The 26,066-nt window shown below is 44.0% G+C and overlaps 1 protein-coding gene across 5 annotated transcripts in view; it reads left to right on the top strand.

The window, feature by feature from the left end:
• CPED1 (cadherin like and PC-esterase domain containing 1) overlaps nucleotides 1-26,066 on the top strand; it is a 182,892-nt gene that overhangs the window by 90,133 nt on the left and 66,693 nt on the right. For 4 of the 5 annotated variants that reach the window (XR_008308678.1, XM_053256488.1, XM_053256490.1 and 1 more), the window contains 4 exons: nucleotides 794-858; nucleotides 3,045-3,089; nucleotides 5,750-5,936; nucleotides 10,687-10,855. Coding sequence is in view for 4 of the 5 variants with exons in the window: in XM_053256488.1 (XP_053112463.1) it covers nucleotides 794-858; nucleotides 3,045-3,089; nucleotides 5,750-5,936; nucleotides 10,687-10,855 (466 nt within the window). In the remaining variant the exon portion in view is untranslated. The remainder of the gene's footprint in view (nucleotides 1-793; nucleotides 859-3,044; nucleotides 3,090-5,749; nucleotides 5,937-10,686; nucleotides 10,856-26,066) is intronic. The other variant, XM_053256489.1, reaches the window with a different exon arrangement.

Here is a 26,066-nt window from a genome sequence, read left to right as displayed (position 1 = left end):
GAACATATGGTGCTCAAATCAGATTGGGATACTTAAATATCTTCTGCCAAAAAGATGTCACAATAGAGCAACTCCATAACATGTATCTTACTGAGGCCTAGCCCACATGACAGTGCCAAGCTGAAGCTGAATTAGCCACGTTTTTCTTATTTAAACGTGAAGAAGTCTAATAAGTACAATATGTGATTTTTGTTGTTGCATATGCCTTAATGCTGGATTTATCATAAAGTCTAGTTGTACTGTTTAAACAATATACACATTGCAGAACCATGCATCTAGATTTCACACAAACCATCTAAGGAAACAGCTTGGCTACTCTTTAATGCTTTTCATATAATAAGAATGTTTTTATTCAAATCTTGATTTGCAGACACCACATATGCATGGGAAAAAATTTTTGAATCAACAAGTGGTGTAACTGAATATATTTTATTTATTCATTAGATTTTGTATCCCACCTTTCTTCCATTATGGAACTAAAAAAAAAAAAGCATGCATGGGAGCTGTCAATAGGTATCCCAACCAGGCACTGACCAGATCTAGATCTACTTAGTTTCAGCAAGGTATCTATACAGTATCATGTACCCTCCAGCCATGCTTTGGGACCAATATACCATCATCTCAAGTTACTTGATAGTTTCTATTTATCTCTGAGATGCTGATAAGGTATGACTACTTTCATTTTTGAGGTTTTGTGAAACAAATGTACAGTAGGAAAAAAACAGATTCAAAAACAGGTTTCTTGAATTTTCTTCTCATTAACTTAGTAATTTCTTTGTTATTTCATTGTTAGGACATCTTACTCAGCTAAACAACATACTAAAGTTAGAGCTTCTACAACTGCAGAAAAACATGAAGGTAACATATATTTTTCTCTGTTCAATACTGTTTGCTGAAGAATGTCTCATATGAGGCGTTGATTGCTCAGAATGCATTAGAATCCCATTGTTCAAACTTTAATTAACCAAAATAATTACTCAAATTTTTGTGCCTTTCATGAGTCTGTAATTCTATATAACATGAAATTTCAGTGTAACTGAACTTGAAACTATCAAAATGAAGGAGAATGTTGTTGCCTCTTCATAGCTAGGGGTTGATGGAAGAGAAGGTGCTCTACCATTTGGTACAGCGTAAAACTGAGACTGGATGATAGCAATGGTAGTGTTCTGTAAAGACACAGTGAGCCACAGGTGCATAGTCAATTGAAAATGGAATGTGTGTTTCCAGATGGGAAGTCTATGATGAACTGAGCACTCTTCATAGTGGCTTCTTGGCTGGTTTCTCTAGGGCTTGGTCAGACTTTCTTCACCTCCACAATAACTGTAGGGCATTCCCTAATAACACCGGGCCCAACAGATGTGTCAGTGCCTTCTCTATACTTAATGATTTGCATTAGTCCAGAAAAAACTTTTCAGAGATAGGCTATTTCCAAGAGCATATGACAATTACTATTTTTAATATTATTTACTTCAGAGCAGAAATCTGCAGCCTCTTTGCTCTAGCTTGCATCTGTTAGAATTGTTTGTTCCCAGAAACACATGGAACCAACTGAACTGTAGAACACTCTAGGCATATAATCATTGACTCAAGGGTCAATGCATCAGTCAAATGGCTAATCTAGTCATATGAAGGGTGCTTCATGTAGCAAGTGTTTCATGAGGAGAGCTGGTCTTGTGATAGCAAGCTTGACTTGTCCCCTTAGCTAAGCAGGGTCTGCCCTGGTTACAAATGAATGGGAGACTAGAATTGTGAGCACTGTAAGATATTCCTCTCAGGGGATGGAGTTGCTCTGGGAAAAGCATCAGAAGGTTCCAAGTTCCCTCCCTGGCAGCTCCAAGACAGGGCTGAGAGAGATTCCTGCCTGCAACCTTGGAGAAGCCACTGCCAGTCTATGAAGACAATACTGAGCTAGATAGACCAATGGTCTGACTCAGTATATGACAGCTTCCTATGTTCCTATGTGTATCTACACACTATAGGAGTCAAGTAAGGGGGTTGCAGTGGCATGGAGAAATGAGAAATGTCTCATGTTGTGTGAATACAAATGAAGAACGTGGTTGATTAAAGCTGCATTCACATGGCTAGACTGAAAGTGGTGTTGCCTTTCCAACACAGCTGCCTTTCAATGGCTGATCATTGAGTTCCCTCTGGTCATTGACAGGGCTGTTCCCAGGCATCCTCTCCTGCTACTTCATCAGCACTTGGTCCTCTATTTTATGACCAGCCTGAAGGTGAACAAAGAGTAGGGTAGCTTCCTAGAAAACAAATGGTATAAAGAACTATGCTGTGGTTGTGAAAGCGCTGGAGAAAATCTGTGGGTCTTTTCAGACATTCTTGCAGTCTCATGAGGACTGTATTGTGGTGACTGGAGCAGCCAAACAATTCTGCCCCAGCAAGAACTCCCATTGTGTGTGGAACATGGGGAGGCAGGCTGGGATTGCTGTTGAACCACAATCAGGCTAGAGTTGCTCAGCAATTCCTGACCCAACTTGCCTATTTCATGTGGGATAGGAAGTTACGCTAGTGATATGGACAAACATTCTCTGCCTCTGAAATCCCTGCATGAGTTCCTCCTCTGTCTACTAGCACCATTTTGTATACCTTTTCATTTTACACACACAAACACAGATTTTTTTCTTCTTTACAAAAAAAAAACACACTTCAGGGTGTGCATTTCTTCTATTTAGGGTATGCACATGCTTCTGGAAATACATTTTTAAAAGGATTGCCCAGTTCTATCCTACTGAACATGTTATGTCTTTCTGTGATTTTTGACAATACAGTATAGCTCGGAAGCATTTGGTAATTGACAAGATTGTTCTATTGATACTGGCAGGATTTTGTTTTTGTTTTTCAATGTATCATTACATTTTTACTGCTTTGCAGAGATTTTTTTATTTTCAAATGCAGATACTTGTAGTGATACACAGTACATTGTATATGTACATACATATACATATATGTGTATATACGTCTGTATAAATATATGAATATGTATATGTATATGTACTAAACTTCCTAAGTTGTGTTTGTTTGTTCTTTAGGACTGCATTTATTAAATCAGGCTAAAGAAATACCCTGCAGTCATGGTAAGTCCTGTACTGATGGAATCAGTCAATAGGTGGCAGTAATTCAACAAACTTGATTCCAGTATTTGTACACTTTTATCATGGCCCATAAATTGGGCCATAACCACCATCTAATTCTTGTCCCTTCCTCACATGGGAATCATTACATAATTATATGTAATCATATACTGTACACCCACATCAACCCTCTCTTCCTTGCATATTAATTTGTTCTCAGCACTTCTCCTTCTTCATCATCATTGCCACCAATATCATGAACATTACAATTAATCAACGGAGAAAACATTTCCTACTTAAATCTACAGTAAATTATTAAGTCTTCTTATTCTGTAATTCTTACTAAAATCCAAACTACATGTGATGTTATTTATTTTTATTATTTTGTTTTGTTTATTATATTCATATACTGGATATGTGTATCCCTAGGTGGTATACATAATTTAAAATACAGCAAATATATGTCAGCATTCCTTAGGGGAGGAATTCTCCAAGGCAAACTTTCCGTGCTCCAGCACTAAATTCTAGGCCTGGGCACGGCCTCAGAGCTGGGGAAGGAGGGAAGTTCATTCACTCCCTTTTTCTTCTGTCAGTGGGAGCAAAAAGGTCTGAGCTCCTCTCTGGGAGACAGTCAGACCAACAAGTCGATCCCGGCTGATCTCCTCATCCTTGGCAGCCCCTGGCTTAAATAGAGCCCTGTGTTTCAGACACTCCTCCCCCCTCCCAACCTGCTCTGCCTTCCCTGGCTGGGCAGGTGTCGTGGCCAGCCAACCCCTGGCTCCCAAAAGGGACTTGTTCTCTAACTCCACCCTCTTCCTTAGTATCCCTGTACCCGTTTGCAGCTGTGGAGTTAATATCATTACTATTCCCTCTCCGCCCTAACCACCCCCAGCACAGTACCTCCAGTGACTGTTGCTGGTGTCTGACTTATGTTTCTTTTAGATTGTGAGCCCTTTGGGCACAGGGATGGATCTTATTTATTTATTATTTCTCTGTGTAAACCGCCCTGAGCCATTTTTGGAAGGGCAGTCTAGAAATCGAATCAAACAAACAAACACCAAGCTGCTGTCTTCTGGGCTGTCCCCACCCATCCCCTGGCAGCTGTTACACTTCTCTCCGAGCCCTCCCTGACTCCTGAGAGGTAATTACTGGGGTGGCCTTGGTGTTTGGAGCCCCCAGCTTCCCTTGGCACCCTGCCATTTGGCTGGGTACACAACCCTGTCTCGCAGGGGAGGGTAGGAACTCCCTACAATATAAAACAGGATAAAACAATTAAAACAATTTTACAAAATAAAACAAGCACTTAAAATCATCTAAAAGCCTGAAATAACAAGTGTGTCTTTAAGGGTCTTTTAAAAAGCAGCCAGAGATGGAAAAGCTCTTATTTTGAAAGGGAGTGCATTCCAGAGCCCTGGGGCAGCCACAAAGAATATCTGGTCCCAAGTAGTCACCAAATGAGCTTGTGGCAGCCATAACCAGACCTCCCCAGATGATCTTAATAGGTGAGAGGATTATTATCAAAGAAGGTGCTCTCTTAAATACCCTGGACCCCAGCCATTAAGGGCAGGTCTAAACTACCTCCTGAGTTTTGACCACTTACAATCTCTACTTCCATCTTATTTGGATTCAACTTTTGTTTGTTATCCCTCATCCAGCCCATTACCACCTCTAGGCAGGCATTTAGGGAAGTTATGCCATTTCCTGATGAGACTGATATTGAGACATAGATTTGGATGTCATCAGCATATTGATAACAGCCTGTACTGAATGCCAGATGATCTATCCCAGAAATGTCATGTAAATGTTAAAAAGCATTGGGACATTATGGATCCTTGTGAAAATCCACACATTAACTCTCACTTTGCAGAGCAACAGTCTCCAAGCAACACCATCTGGAATCTATCAAAGAGAAAGGATCAGAACCACTGTAAAACAGTGCCAACTAATCCCAACTCCCTCAAGCGACCCAGGAGGATACAATGGTCAATGTTATCAAAAGACACTGAGAGATCCAAAATGATCAGCAGATTCACTCTCCCGCTGTCAGTACCCAACAGGAGATCATCCATCAGGCCAACCAAGGCAGTCTCACCTCCTTAGCCTGCCCAAAAGCCAGTTTGAACTCGATCTAGATAATCTGTTTCCTCCAAGGCAGGCTAGAGCTAAGAGGCCTCCACCTGCTTAATCACCTTGCCCAACCATGGAAGATGAGAGATGATCTGTAATTAACTAACTCTTAGGATCCAGTGCAGATTTCTTCAAGTAAGATCTAATAACAGCCTCCTTAAAACAAGGAGGCATCCTTCCCTCCCTCAGAGAAACATTTATAATATTTGCCAGACCCTCTCTGATAGTAGAATTGGCAGATGAAATAAGCCAAGTTGGGCAAGCGTCAAGAGAAGAGGTGGTAGTACATACAGTCTATGTACTACTATGGACAAGCAGCTTGTCCACATCCTCAAGATGTTGGGTGGAAGACCCACAGAACTGCCGATCAGGCAATCACATGTAGGCTTATTTAAAATACCTCAAATTTGTCCCAGATTAATATGAAAACGCCATTTGTGTCTGGCAGAAAGAACAGAAACTAAATGTGGCTGACTATAATGAGTAATTTCTTAGTATTTCTGCACTGTTTTTTTCATGGCTTTTTTTTTTAACAGATAAAGATACCCTGCTTCATGTCAGGCAGATCTTCACCAGTCCAGATTTGGGCTTACATCCTGAATTTGACCCAAAGATCAAAGAATACTACACTGAAGTCCCATTTGATGTGGTGACAGTGCAGATTAGAGCAGAGCCAATGAACTGCCAATGTGAAGTTCACCTGGATGAGAAGAAAGGACCAAGGTATTTAGAGGGTATGGGATAAAAATAACTAAAGACTAATGCACCTGTCTAGTCACGGCACAATTGCCACTTAAAATGCCATTATTCAGGGACTGCTTCACATGGCAAACTGTTCCAATGTTGCAGCTCACCACGTAACTCAGGCAGATGTCTTTCTCTATGACATCATACATTTGTTTGTAATACCATGGAGAAAGCCATGCCATTATATGTGCATTTTGCCATGTGAAACACCCTTTTAAGCAGGCTCATGTTGAAGCTTGAGCATATGTCCCTAACTCTACTGTGAATTGTCTAGTTACCAAATCCCTTACCAATATGCTCTATACATATTTTTGCATAGTCTTGCAAATCAAACTAAATATCTCTACTGAAAACCATGCAGGTGAACCGTAGGGCCGACTCTGAAGCCAATCTAGTGGATCTTTATGTGCAACAGGGACGTCTATTTTTTCCTATCAGCAGCCACTACGTCTAGGTGGAAGTGGCAGTGGTTGTTTGGAATCCAATCCCACTAGGGGCATGTAGTCTCTCCAGAGAGCTCTCTGAATTGTGGCCATTGACTTGAGTAGCAAAAATAGCTGCAAAGCAGGTGTACATACTTGGAGGAGTAGTTCTGGAATTCCTTGGCTGGCTGAGCTGATGTTCAGTTATTGTAGGCTTTACTTAACTGGGAGTATTTGACTCCAAGCATAGAAGGGTTAAACTGTCTAGAAAAATGACAGTGCCAGAATTATATAAAAGCTGACCCCATTTAAGCGGATACATTATTCAGTTGATATAGAACCTATCTGGCACAGGATATAGATAAATATAGAATTCAGACTCTGCTTGTGCAAGACAGCTGACAAGATTATTGTGAATTTTGCCACAAGAGGTATAAGCCAAATGAGATTGCAAGTGCCTTCTCATAGCCTTGGAAATGGCTCACTAACCGAGCATTAAGGAATTTCTATCAGACCACCGACCTTACCTTGCTCTTGAGAGCTATGTTGCTCTGAAGTGAGGCTCAAAAGGCTGAGAGTGAAAAAACTGGAAAATATATCGTAAACCAACACACCCAACTTGTTATGGCTCTTGCCCTTCTATTCTCTATAGTATAAGTAGGTATTGAGTACTTATAGCAACCATTCTAAGGTATAAGATAACTATGAGTAAGGTTGTTCTCACAACCAATACCGCTGTGGGAAGGGCAGGTGGCGGGGGCGGGGGGAGGCAGAGTTACCTTCCCCCTCAGACAATTGCCCTGCTTGTCTTCACCACATGAGCTTTGCGCCCAAACAGGCTCTGTCCCAGCCTCCAGATATCCCATAGTGCACCATGTTCATTGGTGCATTGGGAGATACCCCCATGAGATGGGTGCTCTAGGCACCCATCTCTGTGTGCACTTGGGTTGCAAGCCGCCAGAGCACACACACAATCCCAGTGCTGGGGTTAAGGGTGTGCTCACACCCTTAACCTTGGCTAAAGACTAGGCTTCAAAGTGGGGTTAGGCAGGCGGGCAAGGCCAGGATCCATAAGAATCCCAGCACTGCTCACAAGCAGCCTATCGCAGGCTGGGCTGCCCTAGCTTGGGTTAGGCTGCTCGGATTACTGTCTGACATCCAGACTGAATTGCTCATGAGTAGTCCCACTGAAATTAATGAGAAGAACTAATCATGAGTTACTTGTCCTATTAATTTCAATTAGCTATCCATTTGTAATTTAGACTAGATTCCAGCTGTCATGTAGCAGACATTTGTGCTTTGTTACAATGTGCTAGCAAAGGGTCATACCTGCAGAAAAGCAGGGACGAAGCAGAGATATTGGCCAGGAGACTAGGAGGCTATTCTGACGATCAGCCGAAATCGGGCTAGGGCAACCTAGCCCGATATCGGCTGACTGTGTGAACCACCAGGGTCGGCTGCGAGCCCGGGGTTCCTAAGCTGGTAACCCACCTAACTACCCCTGCCCTTAAACCAGGTTTGTGGAGCGAGCGCTCCGCAAACCTGGTTTTAAACATTGTGAGTAGCCACAGCGCGGCTCCGCGCCGTGGCTACTCATGAGGAGTCCCCGGAGGGGAGGCGAAAAGCCGCCTCCCGGCTCTGGGGGTCTCGCCAGCATGCCCTGCGCGCTCACTAAGGGCATGCTGGAGCCGGCAGTCGTGTGGGTGGCCGGTTCGGCCGCCCAGAGCAGACTGTCTGCTCGAGTGCAGGGAGAGTGGGCTGATGGTGAGACCCGGCTCTAGGACAAACATCCCTAACTTAGAGAAAAGGCTGCAAAACCCTCAACAGCACGAAGTGTTGTGGATGTGTGGGTTGTATGAAAGACATAATGAAGAACGGATGTATTTGCTGTATTATTAACAGTCACATCCTCCAGCTTCTTGGAATGATCTATCCAAATGCAAACCAAAGTCAACGTTGTTTAATTTGCCATGCTAGTGGTAGGGTAATTGATGAACATAATGGTTCAACCCCTTGTCAGACTACCGTAATAGGATATATAATCTCTTAAAAGATGTGCCTTGCGTTCTGAATGCAAACAGGGGACAACCAGCTTCTGGCCAACTGCGAAACTGGGGCCTGGAACAAAGCTCCAACAAAACAATAAAGGAAGCTATCGAAGGGAAATATATAAAAGCTGTTCTCACATGCAGCCTAGCCTGGGCCTGTGCTAGGCTGCTCATGTGGAGCGCCATGATCTCCATGGATCCTGGCGCTACTACCTAGCCTGACCCCACTCCTTCGCCTGGCTGTTAGCCAAGGTTAAAGGCGTGAGTGCAACCTTAACCCAGCTACAGCCTGAGGAGACACAGAGATGGGATCCTAGAGTGCCTGTTGAATGGGGTTCCCCAAGGTGGCCTGCTTATCATGCAGTGCCTTGTGGGATGTCTGGAGGCCAGGAAAATGAGTCCCGACCTCTGTTGATCTGTGCTGCTCCCGGCAGAATGGATTGTGTGGGCGTGCAGCTTGTGCACTGAAGACACAATGATCAATTGTCTGGGGAAAGGTAGGTTACACCCTGCCTCCCACCCTCTGCTCACCCTCCCCACCCTGGTATTGGTTGTGAGAATGACCTGATAGAGATGTAACATTATTTAAGCAGAAATAAAGAAAAAATAAACCGGCAAAAGATTTGAGAATGAACACTGACATCTTGACTAAATTATTTAGTAGTTCTACTCGGGAGTTACTCTAAAGGACTACTTTTCATTAGGACTTTTTCTAGTAAATTTAGTCAGCCCTTGATAAGAGGTTTGTGTAGATAGAAAGAAGGCCAATATGCAAGAAATTATAAAAGTCAATGCAAGTTATGACATGCTGAATAAGGGTTTCAGCAGAATCAGTAGACTAAAAAAATATTGAAATAGTGTGCAGGATCCAAACTAAGTTAGTCATGACTAAGCATAATTAGAAATGATGGGACTTAGTTATTTTGATATAATCTGCCCTGAGCCATTTTTGGAAGGGCGGTATATAAATCAAATCAAATCAAATCAATCAATCAATCAATAAGGGTCCTCCCCATTATCCAGCAAGAACTATCAAACCTGTCCTAGAGTTGAAACATGAGCTTGGAAAGAAAGAAAAGGATCAAAGGTAGCCCACTCTCTTAACTTGCTGAGGAGACCAAACAATGGAATTGCCAACCCACAGAAAAAGAGAAGGCAAAAGTGAAAGTCAGAGGGAAACAATAAATTTTGCCATCCACACAATTAACTTTAGATAGTGGGGACATTCACATGACCTTGGAAACATTGCCTCCCACCCCGCCACCCCCATGATCACCCTGGGCTTGATGGGAGCCTGGACCGTGCTCCCACATGATCCATGTAGCTCCATGCAGTGCAGAGCAGGGTGGAAAGCTCTGAGGCCAGACTCATTATCCCAGCCTGCGGGTATCTCACAGTGCACCACATGCTGAGCGCAGTGTACTGGGGGATTCCCCCAGGGGATGGGCACTCTAGGCCCCAATCTCTGTGTCCACATGCCCTGCAAGTAGCCTGTGCTGACACATGATCCCAGCAGTCAGGTTAAGGGGTTTGGCACCATGGCACTGCCAGGATCCGTGTGGATCTTGGCAGTTCTTGTGAGCAGCCTCAATGATTTAATATCACACAGATATAGCTTTAAAGCAATCTATATATTTATTTCTCCTAGGCGTTCCCCTTGCTAATCCCATAAGTGGCAACTCTCACGAGAGTTCGCAAGCAGCTGCCAGACTAGCGACGGGGACGGGGAGAAAACAGCCACTGGGATGAGGAAGCGGTGGCAGGCTGCCCTGACCCGGCCACCGGGATGAGAAGGCGGCGGCGGACCACCTCAGCCTGGCCACCAGGATGAGGTGGTAGTGGGTTGGCCCGGCCCAGTTGCCGGGATGAGGAGGTGGTGGCAGGCCGGGCAGGCCGCTGGTAGCAGGAGGTGGGCAGGAGGAGGGGATGTGCCAGCTTGAAAGCCGGCTAGAATCCACAGTTGGGCAGAGGGGGGGATAAGCAGGCCAGGCAGCTGGCAGAGGCGCAGATGCTCTGCACATGGTCCAGCTAGTTGGAAATATTAGAGCAGCAGGAGGAGGAGGAAACTGAAACATGGAGCTGACTATCATCTGATGAGCTTGAAATTCACCATCCACCCATAAAGGAAATTCAAAACATTTCTCCAGCAGTTTGGGCTGTGATGCCTAAGTGCAGTGAAATATAAGATTGCTCTACTTAAAGTTGGGCTTTTCAATTGTATTTTGTTTGTATTTGTCTTTTCTCTCCTTCTTACAGTGCTGCAAATTACCCTCTTGGACTAGGGATAAACAGAATTAATATTCTTATAACAGATGAATCGCAATCACTCCATGAGATTTTGAGTATCTACAAAATCATCATTTATCGAGAAGACCGCCCCAACATGCTGTTATTTGATGACTTCATGGTGTGTGGTTTTGTGCAGGTACTTTTTAACTTCCTACATGGTGCCATTTCATACTCCATGTATCCTCCTACAAGGAAGTGGTCAGTTATTCTGTGGTCTTATATTTGTTCTGTGTACCAGGTGTTTTTCATTCGTCTTTGCTCCCCCCCCCCCCGCCCCCAGTTTTTTTCCTCCTGTCAGTCCCTTCATCTCATTCCCATATGCTGTAAAGGCTCACTACTTCTGCAAGTTCTCATGCACAGAAGCACCTCTGTGGGTGGTGTGCACATTATGTTTGAATTAGCCCCTACTACAAAGTCACTTTGCACATGAAAAGTGAGTTGGCAGGAAAAAGGCTTCCAGCCTAACTTCCCTCAGTCGTGTAAGCGAGGTTTGATTCAAATGCAGTTTACTGATAGAACTTCTCTTTGGTTCAAATTGCTTTTAGGTGTTCTGATCAAAATGAGAGTGAAAAAAAGGAGCTTCTTGTGTGAACTGTGAACATCCAGTATGTTACTTTAAACATAGTGACTGGGATTCAAAGAGCAACTGTATTGCTCACAAGCAAAGCCTATCACAGTTCAAAAGCAAAAGAAATTGAATATAGTACGTTAAAAACAAACAGATACCTGCCCTATAGGTCAGGGACAAATAAAATAAATCCTCTCCAGCCTGTACAAGGGTTGTAGCAAAATATTTGAAACTCAAATGATGTAATCTTTGATGTGCTGTGAGCTCAATGTTTCTTTGATACCAAGGAAAATTTTGAGATCCAGCAGTATAGTAGGCAAATCATATGTGCAAAAGAATACATATGTCTTGTTGTAAAATAGCAAGGGATTGTAAAGTACTCTACACCTTGGGGAATTATACAAAAGGCAATTTAATATGTAATGGATAATATCTTTTATCTACTGCATCTATACCCATGGAAACTATTTGATCAATCAATATAATAGTAAGCATTCTTTCAGAAAGCAGTAGGGGCATGTCTGTGAAGGAGGGACAGTGAAGACTATACAATATTTCTCCCATCCAAATGATATTTTATATAATGAATACCATGGAGATAAGCTATGACCTAATTAGTTCCATTGTGGCCAACAGTCCTTTGGGTATGTGCTTCTTCAAAAGCATCCCCCCTCCCCCAATGCCGCATTGTAAATTGACTAGAAAACAAGGAGACTTCAAGCAGTTTATGACATGGCATAGACTTGCTGTCTATGGCGGGGTGGTGGTGGTGGTCAAAAACCCACAGAGCGTACCCAAGCCTTTGGGCTTACCTAAAATCGCTCTTTAGATCCCAGCCAGTATGTTGTATGCATTCTAATGAATGTACACTATTCTAGAAACCAGTTTCCTTCCCCACATATATCTATATTTATCTGTATCTATAAAGTACGATTTTTTTTAAAAAGCTTCATGTTTGAGTTTACAGTGACAGTAATGTGTGTCAAGCAAAAGAAATTCTCCATAGCATGAATATTGTAGTGATGGTGTGCTTTCTGAATTGGTGTATATTACTCATGCTTGCTGATTTTGCCAGTGCCAGAGATCAGGGAAACTTCCCGCTTTTTCTCTTTAGTAACCAGACACCTGTTCTAGGAGTAAAGGGATCAACAGACAGCAAACGGGTGGGGGTCTCCTTTAGACACTTGACTAGGCACAACTGGACTCAGGCATAGGAAGGAAAAGGTCAAAGACAGTGGCGTGGTCTTTCTCACAGCGGGGCTTCAGTTGAAAGTCCAATCCTGAGGCTTTTTTCTTTCATGTCTAATCCCGTTAGGATATTCAAGTTTCACTGCAAGCTGATACCGTGATGAAGGTTACAATACAAAGGGAGAGCTAGGGGTGTTGTTTCCAGTCTGCCAACAATTCTCATGCATTTGAGTAATCCTGGATTAAGTTCAAGGCTATTCAGAACAGAAGTGTGTAGTTCCAAAGCCGTGCAGCCCCTATGAGTACCAAATTATTGTTATTTCTCTTTTTTACAGTGCTCATAATATCCTCATTAAAAGCAAATTAGTCTGCGGATAAACTGTTGAGCCATGATGCCATGCTAAGAGGCTTGGGTTTCCTGTTGTTTGCATTATGCTGTTTTGTAGTACTGCATTTCCTGTAAATTAAGAGATTGTGGGCTTTGTGTTTGTTTTGGTTTCGATGGAAAGGGCTGTATTTCAAATGTGCCTTTCTGTGTCAGAAAGGAGGACCAATTTCAGTGACAATGTCTCTAGCATCTGATTAGAAATAACTGTGAAGTTGTAGAAGGGACAAACCAAATGAGATTCTTCAATAAAGCTGGAGAGATACTCAGTAATTTCCACATAAGCTTGTTCAGATATCCAGGATTTTTTCTTTATTAACTTATCTCCAGAAGCAGGTGACCAGGCCTAATTTATATAGCCACTAAACAGATGAGTGTCTAGAATAAAGGGTGATCTATTTTAGAGAAGTCCAGTTCTAACTCTGTAACCTGCCCTTATTTGCATTTACATCTGAAATGTCTGCTTCTAGAACAATTCAACAATGGATTGTTCAAGAACTCTGTTTTTCTAGGCTCATCCTGGTTCATGCACTGTGGAAGTCAATCACTGACACACCTACTCATACAAGGTCAGCCAGAGCTTAGTTTGAGCTCCAAGGAGCCTTGAAGTGATGCAGTAAAAATAACTCATATGAATCCTACAAAATGTAATAACTATAGACATGTATAACTCTGGGACAGAATATAGTTCATTTTCTTCCTCTTTTTCATCTGCAAAGCAATTTTAAAATCTTCTTTAACATCTTTGTTATAATTAAGTCAACATGGTGATTTAGTTTTTGCAGGGACCAACCCAACACCAGATGCATGTTGAATTAATAATGACATATTTGTAGTTGGAAACAGTTTTTAAAAATTAGCTATAGGTCAGTGACATGCTTTCCCCATTTTTCCTCCTGGTTCATTTTAATCAATTGTCACTCTGTTAAATAAATCTTAGTTAATTGTTTGAATTTTAGACAATAAATTAAATTTTGAATAAATTTGCTTAAATCTGGTTCTACATGAAATTGATAATGCTGAGGGAAGAGAATATGCTAGATCAGGTTGCTAAAAGTCCCACTGGTTTTCGTGGAATTGACTATATATACATACACACAGAACTGCAGCTTGCTTGGAAGTGCCCTGTACAGTGTTTTGCCTTGGTGTCAGTGGGCTAATCATCCTTCTTGCTTTTCAAGTTGACTCTTTCAAGAGATGAGACAAGGACCAGCAACAGCATTGGCAGGGAGAAGAGGGGAACCAATGGAAAGAGAGAATATGAGGCCATGCACACAACCATTTTTGGCGGGCAGGGAGGGCATGGGGCAGAAGGCAAGACTGACCTTACCTTCCCCCTAGACAATCCCAGTCAACATGTGGGACATGCTGCTCATGTGCCCACACAGTCCACACTGCTCCTGACAGCATGGATCTCTGGAGGCCAGGAACATGAGTTCCTGGCCTAAATTTAGAGATTCCTCCATGTGCTCTAAGCACCTGGCTCTGTCTGGGCTGCATGCAGCCCAAGCAAACACATGACCCCAAACCTGGGGTAAAGGGTACACTTGCACCCTTTAACCCAGGATAAAGCCTGGGGTAAATTCCTGGGCTTATGCAGGAAGCAATGCTCAGATCAGCCAGGATCCCGGCACTTTACATGGGCAGCCAAACCCAGGCAGGGCTGTCCAAGCCTGGGTTTGGCTGCTTGTGTGAACAGCCTTAATATCTCTGTGAACAGACTTAAAAACAGCGTAAATAAAGCTCGTGTGAACAGCCTTAAGAAGAACTTTGGCACGCAAGGAAGAATGGCAGACCAGAATGGGTAAGGGAAAGATGTGGCAAGCCTGCAAAGGTAGAGGCAGAGCAGGAGGATTTCCAGTTGGCATTGGTCAGGGTGGATTAACTCCCCTCTGCATACTGTTCCGTTCACTCCATCAGTGCTGCTTGCTTCTTGTACGGTTATATATACTCAAACAAGTAGCCATTTGGTGCAATATCCAGTTAAAAAATAGAAGCCATGCCCTGAGCCAATTTTGGTGGGAGCCTCATTGCTGGGAGGGGGTGATTCTGGTGATCTTCCATCTGGCCACTGTGACATGTTTGCCAGGTTTTTCGCTGATAAAGTTGCTTGCCTTCGGTCAGAGTTGGATTCCAATTGCTTGGTATCCGTTGATGTAATAGAGGCTGGGTCTTGTGATACTATCTGGGATACCTTTGAGCTTGTTGAAGCTGATGACGTGGACAGGATTCTCACCAACATGGGCACAGCGACCTCTAGCCTGGACCCTTGCCCCTCCTGGCTCGTTAGGGCTGCAAGGGAGAATGTTCTTTCCTGGCTTTGAGAGACAGTTAATTCTCTTCTTTGGGAGAGGTTTGTTCCATCAGCCCTGAAAGAGGCGGTGGTCTACCCTCTCCTGAAGAAGCCTTCTCTCAACCCTGACAATCTGGATAACTATCGTTCGATCTCCAATCTTCCTTTTCTTGGTAAGATTTTGAAGAATGTGGTTTGTGCCCAGTTGATGAGAGTCCTGGAGGAAACTGATTTTCTGGACCCTTGCCAGTCGGGCTTCAGGCCACAGCACAGCACTGGAATGGCATTGGTCACCCTGTTGGATGGCCTTTATTGTAACCTTGATGTGGGAAGCGGACCTCTCTTGGTTCTTCTTGATCTCTCAGCAGATTTTGATACCATTAACCATGCTATACTGGAACACCTTGGTGGGCTGGGCCTTGGATGCACTGTTCTTCAGTGGTTCCGGTCCTATCTCACTGGCTGATACCAGTTGGTGTCGATTGGAGATGAGTGTTCTGTGTCCTGGCCTCTTTCTTGTGGGATTCCACAGGACTTGGTCCTTGCTCCCATTCTGTTTAACATCTACATAAAGCTGCTGGGCCTGGTCATCTGTTGGTTAGGGGTAAGTTTTCTTCAATATGCTGATGATACTCAGCTTTATATCTCTACCCCTGACCAAACAGGTGATACTGTTCATTTGCTGGCTGAGTGCCTAGAGGCTGTCAGGACCTAGATCGGCCAAAACAAACTGAGGCTCAATCCCTCCAAGACTGAGTTGCTCTTGTTCAGTTTGTGATCTGGCCAATTGTTGTGTGTGAGTTTATCTCTTGATGGGGTTGTGCTTCCCTTGAGAGAGATGGTTCATGACTCGCGGCTCCTGCTTGAACAGCAGGTGGAGGCCGTGGCCAGGGGTGCTTTTGCCCAGCTTTGGCTGGTTCACCAGTTACGGCCTTTTCTCAACCAGCAGACCCTGGCAACAGTAATGCATGTCTTTGTTACCTCTTGCTTGGATTCCTGAAATACGCTCTACCTAGGGTTGCCTTAGAAACTGATTCGGAAGCTTCAATTAGTCCAGAACGCAGCAGCCCGCCTCATCATGGGTGGCTGTAGATTTGATAGTCTTACACCTCTTTTACAGTGCTGCACTGGTTGCCTGTTTGCTTCTGGTTCCAATTTAAAGTGCTGGTTCTCGTCTACAAAAACCTATGGGCTTACCACATGTATATCTCCAGGATCACCTGTCTCAGCCAGTTGTATCCCATCCTGTGAGGTCTTCTCAGTTGGCCCTCCTTAGTGTCCTGGGATCAGGCCAGTAGGAGGGCATTCTCTCTGGCCACCCCTCATCTTTGGAACACCCGCCCCCCTCCAGATTTGTTCAGCCCCCTCCTTAGTGGCTTTCAAGGCCTTTCTCAAGCTCTACCTTTTCCACCAGGCTTTTGTCCTTTGATTTTAAAAAAATAATTATTGCTATTGTTATTGTTCAGCGCATAGAGTCTTTGTAGGAAGCGGTATACAAGAAACATCAAATACATAAACAAACAAACAAACAAATAAATAAATAATTTTACAAAAAGGGATAGTTTGATTTTCAAGGCACCTTTCCCTGTATATTTTTGGTCAGGTTTTTATAACAATACCCTAACATTACATAAGAACAGCCCTGCTGGATCAGGCCCAAGGCCCATCTAGTCCAGCATCCTGTTACACACAGTGGCCCATCAGATGCCACTGGAATCCTACAGGCAAGAGCTGAGGGCATGCCCTCTCTCCTGCTGTTACTCCCCTGCAACTGGTACTCAGAGGCATCCTGCCTTTGAGGCTGGAGGTGGCCTATAGCCCTCCGACTAGTAGCCGTTGATAGACCTCTCCTCCATGAAGTTATCCAAACCCCTCTTAAAGCCTCCCAGGTTGTTGGCTGTCATCACATCTTGTGGCAGAGAATTCCACGTTGATTATACGTTGTGTGAAAAAATACTTCTGTTTGCTGGTCCTAAATTTCCTGGCAATCAGTTTCATGGGATAAACATGCAGTTAAACGTTCTGAAAGCTCAGAGACCATGGCTGACATACAACATTATGCATGTAGTAGAACATAACTTTTGCATGTTGCGCAATACACACACACACATCTCAGATTATAATATATAGCAGATTAACTAAACAGAACTATAATGGACAGAACATTTTGGCTTCCACCTTCTTCAGTTGCTCTGATGTTATAGGCAGGGTATAGTAGCTATGTAGGCCACCTAATGGTGCAGCGGGGAAGCAATATGCCTAGAGAGCAGGAGGCTGTTGCTTCAAATCCCCACTGGTGTGTTTCCCAGAATACGGTAAACTCCTATATCAGGCAGCAGCAATATAGGAAGGTGCTGAAAGGCATCATCTCATACTGCATGGAAGAAGACAAAGGTAAACCACTACTGTATCCTACTGAGAAAACCACATGGCTCTGTGGTCGCCCGAGTGCTTTCCAGATTAGACCCTGCAACAGGGTCACGACGAATCTCTGAAGTGTTCTTCCACACTTCCTGTGTTGTGACACCGCAGTCCCTATGCTGACAACAGGGTGCCGTTCATATTTCCAGTGCCTTGTTTTGAATCTAATCACTGCGATATAGTGCTATAACGCCGTATATCCAGCATGAAAAAGTTGTTTTTTCAGGTTGCTAGTATGTGTGAGACTGCTCCCCCGGCTGGGCACTTTGCTATTCACGTTTTTAATGTGATTTGCCTGAATGGAAGCATTTTGCCGCTGTTGAGTGGCTAAACTGGAATGCACCCAGGAATCTACACTGACTCAGTGGCACAATCTTTCCTTTCCTATAGTACTGTAACTGAGCTCTTCTGCAGCACAGGGAGAGTGTAAAAAATAGTCATGCTCTTGTGCAAGAGTGCCTGTGCTTTGGTAGGTCTATATGATGTTTGTAGAAGCATGCAGAGTTAGTCGGGATGTAATGCAGATCTATATTTATACTATGACGGTGCAGGGGCCTCTGTACTATTTGCAGATGAGGAGAGAGCCTGGAAAAGAGAACAATAGGGCAAGTCACTCAGCCAAGATACTTGCTCTGGTGTTGTTGACTCCTCCTATCCTCCCCATCCATGAATGGGAATTTTCCTTTAGAGGCCCCCCTGTCATTGCAGGAGAAGTAATAGACAGAAAAGCTCTGTCAGCTGAGAAGCACACAGTTTTTAGCCAGTGGTTAGTGCTGACTCTTTTCAATGAAATGCTCTGATTTAACCACATAGGCAAATTGCAATCTTATTTGATCCTTGCCCAAAGAGGGTACTTTTATCTTTAATAAAAGACGAAACACCCAAGAGCAAGCAAAAACATTGTGGCCAGGAGAAAATATTCAGGGAAAGAAGATGTGTGAGAATACCACTTCCCATTACTTGAATACAATGATGGAAAGAAAAAAAACCCACACCCACTCGACTTAAGCAACTCTTTCCCATGCAATTGTTAAAGGTGCCTGTCTGACTCTTTGGTTAGATGTTGGAAGCCCAGTTCATGCAAAGTATAAGCCTTCAGATATGGACCCCTGGTGTGTAATGTCATTCTTTTTTTCCTTCCCCTTAACAGTTTTGAAAAAGGGATGTGTTTGCAAGAGACAAATGTGTCTTAGTATTAATTTCACTCCTCCCACCTTGCTTAGCTCATCCGTTCTCTTTAGGAGTCAAGCCCTGTCTATTAATTAGAATGTGTGGGCACTGAAACCATTTCTGTCTGTCCCAAGTCATCGCTCTTGAACTCAGTAGACAATGTGGAGTAGCTGGCTGCACTTTCCCCTTGATGATATGCACAATAAAGGTGAAAGAGGATCCATCAATACGCAAGTTCCTAAGTGTTAACAGATCGTGAAAATTGGCAACAACTGTTTTGTTGAGTATAGTAATAAAGGGTGGATAGTTTCCCAGTGATGAGAAGAGAGCGTTTGGTGTTTGAGTTGTGGTCACATTTGCCTTTCATGTCATTTGGGCCTCCTGAACGAACTTCTTGAGAGCAGAAAGCTAATGCAGCTGCCTTTGCTAATCAGTCACTATGGCCCAGCCCCTCAGGGAGGCAGGCAAAGGCAGATACACACTGAGACACACAATCCCTTCTGATTAACAGTGAAAGCTGGTAAAGTTACCCTCTAAGCCTGTCTGGTCCATCAGTCCTAGAAATGTAATTTAGATGATTATCTGTGTGCCCATTAAACTCTTGTGACCCACTGCTGATCTGTTTGAAGTTTGCTTGCTTAAACTTGCTAATAGGAACAATAGCAGGATTAGCTAAGGGGTCGTGAAATAAGAGAGCAGCAAAAAAAAAAAAAGATGACAAAAGAGTGGAAGGGAACTTCCTACTAGCATGTGTCTGGAACACTAAAAGAAAAGGGATTTTACTATCTAAAACAGACAGCAGTCCCAACAATACTAGTGCTGAGTTAACAAGTGAAACTTCATGGCGGGGGAATGGGCTGTTTATAATTCAGTCAAATAACAGCTTTAATTTGTTTCAGCTTGTTTGATTGTTCCTCCATCAAGAATGTTGGGGTGAAATCCTAATCTCACTAAGATGGAAATAAGTTCAACTGAAGTGGATTCCTTCAACCAAATGTGTTGAGGATTGCAGTATTGAGTTTCCACTAGTGTGGTGAATCATCTGAACATTTGTCTTCAGTATAGTTGTATTACAAATGAATCTGAAGAACTTGTCACAAACTGTAGGAGGCCAGGTTATACTCAAGCTGATATAAACCAGCAGGGAATGCTTTCAAAGGAAATAGAAATAAAATGGACATAATACTAACATGAAGAGCAAGAGAGTGAAGACAGCCACTATTCTTTCTTTGAATTTTGGTGTTACTTTAGCGATACTGTTTTGTGATAGATGAAAATTTACTGTAACATGTTGCAAGCAAAATATCATTTGATGACTTAAAAAAAAAACCCATAGCTTTCACTACATTTCAGACTTGTATACAGATAATAGTACTAAAGAAATGGTTATGGTAAAGTAAAGGTAAGGTAAAGTGTGCCATCAAGTCGATTTCGACTCCTGGTGCCCACAGAGCCCTGTGGTTTTCTTTGGTAGGATACAGGAGGGGTTTACCATTGCCTCCTCCCACATAGTATGAGATGATACCTTTTGGCATCTTCCTATATCGCTGCTACCTGATATAGTCCCAGCGGGGATTCGAACCGGCAACCTTCTGCTTGTTAGTCAAGCATTTTCCTGCTGTGCCACTTAAGGTGACATGGTAAAGTACCTATCCATAAAAATCAGTTGTAAGATATTTCAGGAAGGTGGTTAGCAGTTTTTCTTGGATTGGTTTTATTAACAAGAAATTGGAACTCTGGATAAAGGAAAAAGAGGAATATATGAGGCCATAGATGCATGACAGCTAAGGCTTATCTCAGGGGGAAAGTTTGCCTAGGCTCTTAAAAGCAGTTGAAACACATTTACATAGCTATATGTAACTTTCCAACGCACATTAACATGCCTGAATTGAACTATTGCCTTTTCCTCCATCTGCTACCTGCAAGGACTAGTGAAAATGAATTGCTTGAAAATTAGGATTTAAATGTTTAACTCACCAGCTGAAGGGATTTTATACTGTAGGGAGGAACTTATAATTGAAATAATTTTGGCAGCTCCTTCTTTCTGACATTTAGTGTTAATTATGGTTACAGTGCCAATAAATTTTATTCTTCTACCACCACATATGTTCCATGTGGAAATGTTTTTCCTTCTTGTGGGCCTGAGATCTTATTAATCAAATTAATTAATACCCACACAAGAGCAAGTAATAACAGCATAGCAATTTTAAAAAACTGCAACGACTGCTTTAGTTATTTGGGCAATATACTTTTACATTTAATACTTGTCTCTATGGTTGATTTTTCCTTTGCCAATATATCTGCTGTTGTAGCAGCCCTCCAAAGCCTTGGAACAGTTTTCTACTGTGGTTAATTATTTGTATGTTTAGAGCCTTGCTTCACCCATCCTACCTGCTTCTGATGCATTGTGATGTACCCAGAGAATATAAACCCAGCACAGGCAGAAGTCTATCAATTGGTACAGAGCCAACTGATAACTAATGTTCTACTAATAGCTATAGCAATAGCACTTACGTTTATATACCGCTCTATAGCTGGAAGCTCTCTAAGCGGTTTACAATGATTTAGCATATTGCCCCCAACATTCTGGGTACTCATTTTACCGACCTCGGAAGGATGGAAGGCTGAGTCAACCTTGAGCCCTTGGTCAGGATCGAACTTGCAACCTTCTGGTTACAGGGCGGCAGTTTTACCACTAAACCACCAGGGGCTCATGTGAAGTGTGCCATGATGCACATATAGCTGTGTGAAAGCTTCAGGATCCAGACAGTAGACCATATCCTACTAGCTTCTATATGGAGAGGCTATTCCCATAGCCTGGTTTTGCTCACTTGTGGGCGAGCCTGGTGGCTCCAAATTAGTAAGCCCACCTAAATACCCCCCCTTTAAATGAAGTTAATGGAGCGAGTGCTCCATTAACCCCACCTGAATGATCATGTGTCAGCTATGGATGCACGCAGTTGCGGCAGGCACACTCGGGGAGGGGGGGAGGGGATCCCAGGAATCCACCACACACTTGCGCAGTGCATTACTGGGGCTCCAGGGGGTGCCACATGGCGGTGCTTCCCTTCGCCCGACCCCCGGAGCTGCTGGGCAAGTTGCGGCCGGGCGTAGGAGCCCCAGAGCCAAGCTGCCACCCGTCTGGGTGGGCGATCTGCCAGCCTGAAAAGGGGTGCGTGATCGTCTGTTGGGAGAATGGGTCAAGCCCACTATCCCCGCTGAACCCCTTTCAGCTCTGCACATTGATCGTGGGTACAGCCTTAGAGGCAATTCACACGCGCATGCAAAACCAGGCTAAGGGAGGCCAGCCCAGTTTTACACACACACGTGTATACCCAGGATCGGGCCCAATCCATGGTGGAAAACCCGCCTATGAAGCCTCCCTTTAAAATGAGGAGAAGGAAGTGAGCACAACCGTAACCTCATTTTTACAATGGTCTGTCAGCTGTGGTTGCAAGCAATCACTGCTAGCAGACTTGGGGAGGAGAGGGGGATCCCCATAATGCACTGCGCACGCCTACAGAGCATTATTGGTGCTCTAGGGGGTGGGGCGACACTCTGACACCCTGACCCTCAAAGCTGCTGGCAGCAGCTGGTGCTTATCTGGACAGGCAATCCGCCAGCCTAGGAAAGGCGGAATGATCATCTGCAGGGAGCTAAGCTCTTTAGGGCTTCCTCCCCACAAGCCCTGTAGCCCCTTCTCACTGCTCGTGAGAAAAGGCTCATAGAGTTCAGTGTAGTGTCAGAATGAGATCATTCCATTTTTGACTGCTTCAGTGGAGTACAATTCACGTCCCAACTCCTCTTCCTCCTTCCTTCCCTCTCTTTTGTGTACCCAAGCACACATCCAGAGACTCTGAAATATATAAAAGTCTTCATATTCACATCACCCAGCAATTATCTCTGCATGGACTACGCTATAGTTTCTTTAATGCAGGCACAGAACATTTCCTGATATAGAAGAAAACTGGGGAGCTCCTGCACAAAATACAGCACCAGTCCACAAGGGCTTGGATAGATACCACAGACTTAACATGCTACCACTTGCGATTCCCCATAGCTTAGGCCTTTTGTCTCTTGTATAGCTTGCTATGAACTTTTCATAGCAATCTCTTAGTTTCACCTGTAATAACATGTCTTTAAAACGATTGTGATGAAAAGAAAGCTATTTTTAAAAATAATAATACTGTGGAGCCTCCATGGTTTTCTTTTGTTTTACTGTTATAATGTACGACATGTTCGACGCACCCAGTACCAATATACCCGACCCTGTTTGTGGTAGCCACTGGGGCTATTCACACAATTAGCAAAAAATCGGGCTAGGAGAGCCTAGCCCGATTTTTGCTAATCGTAAGAACCACCAGGCTCGGCTGCAAGCCCGGTGGTTCTTGAGCGGCTAACACACTTTGGTAGCCTGCACCTTAGCCGGGTTTGCGGAGCAAGCACTCCACAAACCAGGGCTATTGGATCGTGAGTAGCCGTGGTGCAGCTCTGCACCATGGCTACTCATGAGGAGACCCCCAGAAGGGAGGCGAAAAGCCGCCACCGGGGGTCTCGCCAGCATGCCCTCACACAGGGCATGCTGGAGCTTGTGGGGGCCAATTGGCACCCGCTCCCCCCAGCCCCCGCCGGCTCCGTCACAGAGCTGTCAATCGTGTGGGCAGCTGATCTGGCCTCCCAGGGCTCCCTGCCTGGTCGTCTGTGGGGAGAGCGGGCTTAGCCCGCTCTCCCCACAGTTTCGCCAAAAGTGGGCCTCACGGATCGTGATACCTGCCTCAGTGTCTGCCTTTGCTTACACCAGCTCTATGCTAGTGGCAAGTGAGTCGTCTCATTAACCATAAGCAGAAGACTTGTTAAATTTTCTGGTCATGACAAAGGAGTCTGTCTCCAGTGTCTGCACATGTTTTTGATCCTGAATCATCTGTCTCAATGAAGTAAATTTATAGTTGCGTTGTATGTTGTGAAATACTGGATTCATTCAATTTAATGTTGTTGTTTTTTAACATATGATTTTTAACATCTGATTGATCTTGGTTTCTTTCTACACTAAATCAGAAGTAGAATTCCTGAGCTAGGAGGAAGGCGTGTGAGCTCCTGAGGCTTGGGAACACTGTGTGGAACCAGGCTTTAACTGGAGTTCCATATGATGTCTGAACCAGTTCATGGTCTAAATGTTTTTCTTAATCTATAATGCTGAAGAAAAATTATGCCTGAGTAGTCCTATTATAATTAAGTAGTCCTATAGAGTAACTTAATTTGGATGCTGCTCTTTGCTCACAACATATAATAATCCTGCTAACTGGGCAAAGAGACACCTTTTTAACGTGGTGATTCTCTTTATTTAGCAGGGGGAGAGTAACTGGCCCAATCCACCCCCAGCACAGTACCTCCAGTGACTGTTGCTGGTGTCTATCTTATGTTTATTTTTTCAATTGTGAGCCCTCTGGGGACACTGAGCCATCTTATTTATTTATGTATTATCTCTCTGTGTAAACTGCTTTGGGAACTTTTGCTGAAAAGCGGTACATAAATTGTTGTTGTGGTTGTTAATACTGTTAATACACCTACCTTACTGAGTCAAACCACTGGTTCATCTTGCTCAGAATTGCTTACACTGACTGGCAATGACTCTCCATGGCTTTTTCCCAGGCCCACCTCAAGGTGGGATTGTGTTTGGGCTCTTTTGCATGCAAAGCAGGTGCTCTACCACTGAACTATAGCCTCTACAACAGAGTCCCTTTAATAAGGATTTCCAGATGGTGTTGAGGCTGTTCTCACGATGGGAGAAAACCAGGGAGCCCAGCCTGGTTTTCTCCCATCATGAGAACCACCGGACTCGCAAGCACGCCTGGTGGTTGTCTGGCAGCTAGCCCGCCAAAGAGCACTCCACGAACCCCATTTTCCCAATCGTGCATCACCACGGCACGGCTCTGCGCTGCAGCAACTCATGAGAAGACTACCACTGGGAGGCGAAAACAAGCCTCCCGGTGTCAGGGGATCTCCCCAGGATGCCCTGCACACTTGTACGGGGCATCCTGGGACTTCTGGGGGCCAGGTAGCCCCCGATCCCTGCAGCCCCTACCGGTTCTGTGATGGAGCCGGTAGTTGTGTGGGGTGCCAATCATACCCAGCAATGAGCAGCTGCTCCTCTGCAGGGGAGTGGGCTGAGCCCGCTCTCCCCACAGAAGCCTCCCAGGCTTTACACACAGATCGTGTGTAGAGCCTCGTTGACTACAACTCCCAGCATAACCAGCCACAATGACCTTTGGTTTAGGATGATGGAAGTTGTAGTCAACAACATCTGGGAATCCCTGTAACAGAGTAACTCTGCTCTCCAGTGTTGTGAAATGACAAAACCCTAGGAAATAGAATTGATCACTATTTGTTGTTAAGTTGATAACTTAAAGCTATGCTGATAAAGGGAAAATAACGATGAAGAAAATTCTGAATGTTGTAAACAATGCTTTTTCTTTAGGAGTATAGATTAAGAATGTAATGAGCCATTTCAGACATCATGTGGAACTACAGTTAAAGCCTGGTTCTGCACGACAATCCCAAACCTCAGGAAGCATAGCACTCCCCTGCCCACACTAGACTCCCAAGAATTCTACTTCTGATTTAGATTAGAAACAGATCAAGATTGGCCATGAAGTTAGAATGCACCAGTTTTGTTTTATTATTATTATTACTTAAAATATTTATATCCCACTCCTCAATGCAACACAGCTCAGGGCTCACAAAAATAGTAAAACAGTTGATATGATAGGACATAATAAAGCAACATATCGCTGCAGATAAAACATTTAAAAGCCCCTTTTAAAATATGGGTTTTCAGATCCTTTAAAAAAAACTCTTAAGGAAGGAGAATGACAAAGTTCCAGGAGAACATTCCAAAGCCAATGGGCCACAACCAAAAAGGCCCTGTCTCTTGTCCCTGCCAGCTGAATCTCAGTCAGCAAATGGGCTACAAGTAGGGCCAGAGATGCTGAATGAAATGCCCTGGCAGTTTCATATGGACAAGTGCCATCTGACAGATACCCCAGCCCCAAGTATTGTAGGGCTTTAAAAGTCAATACCAGCACTTTGACTCTAGCCTGGAAGCAGACTGGTAACCACTGAAGCTGCCACAGGATGGGTGTAGTACCCATGAAGCAACTTGCACCAACTATTATCCTTGTTGCCGCATTCTGGACCAGCTGAAGCTTCCATACCGTCTTCAACGGCAGCTCCACATAGAGTGCATTGCAGTAATTCAGTCTGGATGTCAGCAAAGCATGAGTGACTGAGGTCAGCAGGGCTGTCCTTAGGGCATGGCAAGTGGC

Source organism: Hemicordylus capensis, chromosome 5, assembly GCF_027244095.1.
Source record: "Hemicordylus capensis ecotype Gifberg chromosome 5, rHemCap1.1.pri, whole genome shotgun sequence".
NCBI classification, from domain to species: domain Eukaryota; kingdom Metazoa; phylum Chordata; class Lepidosauria; order Squamata; family Cordylidae; genus Hemicordylus; species Hemicordylus capensis.
Note: the sequence above shows the minus strand (reverse complement) of the source record. Positions and strands in the feature narration are given on the sequence as shown.